Source organism: Vombatus ursinus, unplaced genomic scaffold (genome assembly GCF_900497805.2).
Source record: "Vombatus ursinus unplaced genomic scaffold, bare-nosed wombat genome assembly UNPS02014786.1, whole genome shotgun sequence".
Lineage (NCBI taxonomy): Eukaryota > Metazoa > Chordata > Mammalia > Diprotodontia > Vombatidae > Vombatus > Vombatus ursinus.
In genome coordinates, this window is record NW_020954564.1 from 51816705 (window position 1) to 51821595 (window position 4891).

The following is a 4891-nucleotide window of genomic DNA, read 5'->3' on the forward strand; positions in this document are numbered from 1 at the left end:
AAAGGCCTATTTCAATGTGATTATTTATAGTAAAGACTAGTAAAAATTACTGCTATAAGTCATAATAAAATATACTACACTAAACACATAATAAAAAAATACACTAAAATTAGGGGGCAGCTAGGTGGCATAGTGGGATAGAGTACTAAGCCTGAAGTCAGAAAGACTCATTTTCCTGAGTTCAAATCTGGCCTCAGATACTTAATAGCTGTGTGACCCTGGGCAAGTCACTTAATCCTCTTTGCCTCAGTTTCCTCATCTGTAAAATGAGCTGTAGAAAGAAATGGCAAACCACTCTAGTATCTCTGCCAAGAAAACCTCAAATGAGGTCATAAACAGTAGGGCATGACTGAAATGATTGAACAACAACAACACAAAAATTAAATAAGAATTTTTTCCTATGTATGTGTATGCTTGAGGAAATGCCAATTTAACTAAAGGAAGGTAGGCAAATAGTGTTTGTGACTCTTCTGAGATTTTCTTGAAACTCTCAATAACTTTAAATGATAATGCTACTGAATTGTATTTTTTACTTTATTTTCACTTTAAAAAATAATGATTTTCTTTTTCCATGATATAGATGAAACATCCCTCCTATTTACAAACTTAGTGGCCATTCTTGGCTCACAACTGGAATGGGTAGGGAGAAGAAAAAGAACAAACAGATTCCTTAAAAACATGGGAAAGACTCAGACAAAGGTAAAGAAAAGAGAGTATAGAAGTAAGTGAAAATATATGAGAGAAAAACATTTTGATGAAATAAACTAACCAATAATAATGTTAGATAAAGAAGACAACCAGGAATGGGTATGCAGAACATGCAGAACTGTGCTAGGTGTTGGAGATATACAGATTTTAGATGAGACTCAGTTACTACTCTGCTGGAGCATATGGTCAATAATAATTTAGGACTACAACACAGGTAACCATAACAAACAATTTTATATGATAGGTATAACTGAAATTTTCAAAACAAAGTAATATGTGAAGGAAAAGAAAATTTTAGGTGGTGCAGTGGTGCTGGGTTTGGAGCAAGGAAAGCTTGGATTCGAATCTATCCTCAGACATTAACTAGCTGTGTGGCTCTGAGCAAATCATGTAACTTCTCTTTGCCTGAGTTTCCTCAACCATAAAATGGAAATAATAATAGTAACTACCTCCCATGGTTGGTTGTTGTGAAGATCAAATAAGATAACATTTAAAAGCTCTTAGTAAAGTGTGTGGCATATAGTAGACATTATATAAATTCTAGCTATTGTTATTATAGCTACTAAGCTCATTACTAGTTAAGGGCATCAAGAAAGACTTTGTGGATAAAGTAATATTTAGTTGATATTTAAAGGATGAGCATAGATCAACAGTCAAAGAGAAGGAAGGAAAGGAAATGCTGATTTTTACTAACTAGTTTTCATTGGTGTTCTCTGGCTCAAAACCTTTGGGCAATTTGTCCATTTGGCTATAGATAGAGCAGATACATGCAAAGAGACAAACACAAGATATCCTCTGTTGGTCCTTCTGAGAGGGAAGATGCTACGTTAGAGCACACAAATACAAATGAAGTGAAAGGAACCTAAAAACCCAGATTACCAAGACCAGGCTGATTTACTGCCCTAAAAATTCTTGTTCCTTTTTTCTTCTCCTTTGCACTGTCCTACTGTTTTGTAACAGAACTATTCCTGGCATTAAAGATTAGGCCAAAGTAATGTCACCGTCATCTCTGTTTCTTAAGAATACTGAACAATAAAGGATAACACAAACTGAAATACTGGTATATTTTCTAGTCTCGTGCCTTCTCTATGTCCCATATTTTCAACAGACAAAGGCCTTCCTTATTGGACTAACTGATTCTCATTCTTTTCTATAATCATCATATATGACATTTCTTACTACACGATATTACGTAATATTCATGCATCACTTTGTTTAGCTATTACCCAAAGACAATATACTTTTGTTTCTAGTTCTTTGCAAAAAAGTGCTGCTATGAATATCATGGTGTATATTGAGACTTTCATTATTATTAATTACCTCTTTAAGGTACATCCTTGCTGATGGAAACTCTGGAAACAAAGGGTATAGACATTTTAGTCACTTTATTTGCATAATTCAAAATTGCTCTTTAAAATGGTTATACTGATTCACAGTTCCACCAACAAAATATTAGTGTGTATGTTTTCCCATCACCCCTCAAACACTATTCCAATCTTTCGTCATCATTTCCAATTTTCTGGGTGAGAGGTAAAACCTCAAGTGATTTGATTTATATTCTTATTGTTAGTGGCTGCGGACATCCTTTATATGGTTATTAATAGTTTGTAATTGTTATGAGAACTATTTATTCATGACCTTTTATCACTGAACAATTGGGGAATGACAATAGATAGATAGGTAGATAGATAGATAGATAGATAGATAGATAGATAGATAGATAGATAGATAGATATTGTCACTGTTCAATATATCAGTGGTAAAAGAACATTAATAAATAGTCCTCCTGATTTAACATACATGCACACACATTCCCACAACATCTATCCTACCATTGAGACAATAAAATTGCTCATTTCTTTTGTGAAGCCCCAGAAATCTTGGCCATCCCATCTGTAGACACAGCTCACAGATAGCCATTTTCCTAATGCGTATGGTATAGATGTCTATATCTATCAATATCTATGTCAGTATTTCTATACATACATATACACATACATATGTGTGTATATATACACATACACACATAAATATGCATGTGTACATATACACACATACATACATACATATATATGCATGTGTATATACACACATATGTAAATATGTAGATATAGATATATGTAGAGAGAGAGATACAGAATTGCTTTTCTGGCATTTTTCACCATTGACTGACTCTTTCTCTCTCTCTCTCTCTGTATGCATATGTGTACATATGTGTGTATACACATACACACACATCTCATATGTTTGTGTATTTACTAAGCTATTTATATATCTTGTATACCAAACCTTTATTGGAGAAATTTGATATAAAGCAATTTTCTGCTCTTCAATCATTCCCTTCTTAATTTAGATGCATTTGTTTAGGCAGATTTTCTGTTTCATGGAATCAAAATTATCTGTTATCTTTCGTAACTGCCTCCATCCCTTGTTTATCTTCTGGTCTATCCTCTACTCTCAGCTTTTAAATTTATTATCTGCTTTTTTTCTAAATACTTAATGACATGATCTTTACTACAAAGGTCATGTGTCCATTTTAAATTTATTGTAGAATATGACATAACATAGTTACCTGAACCTCATTTATGGCATATTGATTTTCCAGCAGTTTTTTTTTATAGAATAAGTAATGCTTTACAAAGTAATTTGTGTTTTTTGGTATATTGAACTCTAAGTTATTGAATTATATTGTTTCTGATTCTCCCTTGTCTAGTCTTTCATTGATCTACTTCTCTATCTTTAAACCAATAATGGCTATTATGACTGCTGGTTTATAACATAATTTGAGATCCAGAATGAGTATTCTCCCTTAATTTCTACCTTTTTCATTACTTCCTTTGATATTCTAGATCATTTATTTCTCCAAATGAAGTTATTGGCTCCTTCCTAAAGAGATAAAAAGACCAAACATGAGTCAGACAAACCAGACCAGAGTGACAGAATTCATCCTCCTGGGACTTTCAGAGGACAATCAGACTGAGCTACTGCTCTTTGTATTAGTGTTGGGGGTCTACTTAGTTACTGTTCTTGGAAACCTGCTCCTCATCTCTCTAGTTCTGACTGATTCCAGTCTCCATACACCCATGTACTTTTTTCTGTGCAATTTGTCCACAGCTGACCTCTTCTTCTCTACCAACATTGTTCCTCAAGCCTTAGTCCATATGCTGTCCAAGAGGAAGGTCATTTCCTTTATAGGATGTGCAGCTCAGCTTCTTCTCTTTCTCATTTTTGGATGTACACAATGTGCCCTGTTAGCTGTGATGTCCTATGACCGATACTTGGCAATCTGTGACCCCATGCATTACTCTCTCATCATGACAGGGAGGTTGTGTTGCCTCTTGGCCTTGGGATGCTGGACCAGTGGTTTTTTAGTTTCCATTGTAGACACTACATTCATACTACACCTACCCTATCAAGGAGACAATAAAATTGCTCATTTCTTTTGTGAGGCCCCAGCAATCTTGGCTGTATCATCTGGAGATACTCGTAGCACGCAGATGGCCATTTTCCTCATGGGAGTAGTGATTCTTCTTGCACCTGTGTCCTTGATCCTGGTTTCCTATGGCTCTATTATAGTGACTGTCATCAGGATGAAGACGACTTCAGGGAGACTTAAGGCATTTTCTACCTGTGGCTCCCACCTTCTTGTGGTTATCCTTTTTTATGGATCAGGAATAATGACTTATATGACACCCAAGTCTTCTAAGGAGCAGGGGAAACTGGTGTCTGTGTTTTATGCTGTGGTAAACCCCATGCTTAACCCTCTTATCTATAGCCTGAGGAACAAGGATGTGAAGAAGGCACTGGGGAATGTAGCCAACAGAAGGAAATTTTGCAGACACTGAACCTCACAATGTAGTTGAATTCACGAATATCTTTCAGTTCCAAAATTTGTTGTATCATGACCACTACCACCACCATCCTTCTACAGGGAGGAAATGTATTTTCCCTCATGATTGGTGGTGGAGAATGTATGTTAATATTGCTATATAAGTGTACATAGATTATTTGTGTATTGTATACTTACAAAGTGACTTAGGTATGAGATGATCTATCACTCCAGTCAATTAGGTGAACCTATACTAACATGAAGTATTCAAGGATGGGTCTTATTAATGCAGAGTTACCATGTCTCCTGGACATTCTGCAGTAGATTTAAGGGGCACAGAGAAATACATCATGT

General features: G+C 35.3%; 1 protein-coding gene across 1 annotated transcript; it reads left to right on the forward strand.

Moving 5' to 3' along the window:
* Window positions 1-3617: 3617 nt before the first annotated feature.
* On the forward strand, window positions 3618-4553 carry LOC114047285 (olfactory receptor 2D2-like). Its single transcript, XM_027868060.1, has one exon. It carries the CDS (start codon window positions 3618-3620, stop codon window positions 4551-4553), a length of 936 nt encoding a protein of 311 aa, XP_027723861.1.
* Window positions 4554-4891: the final 338 nt, after the last annotated feature.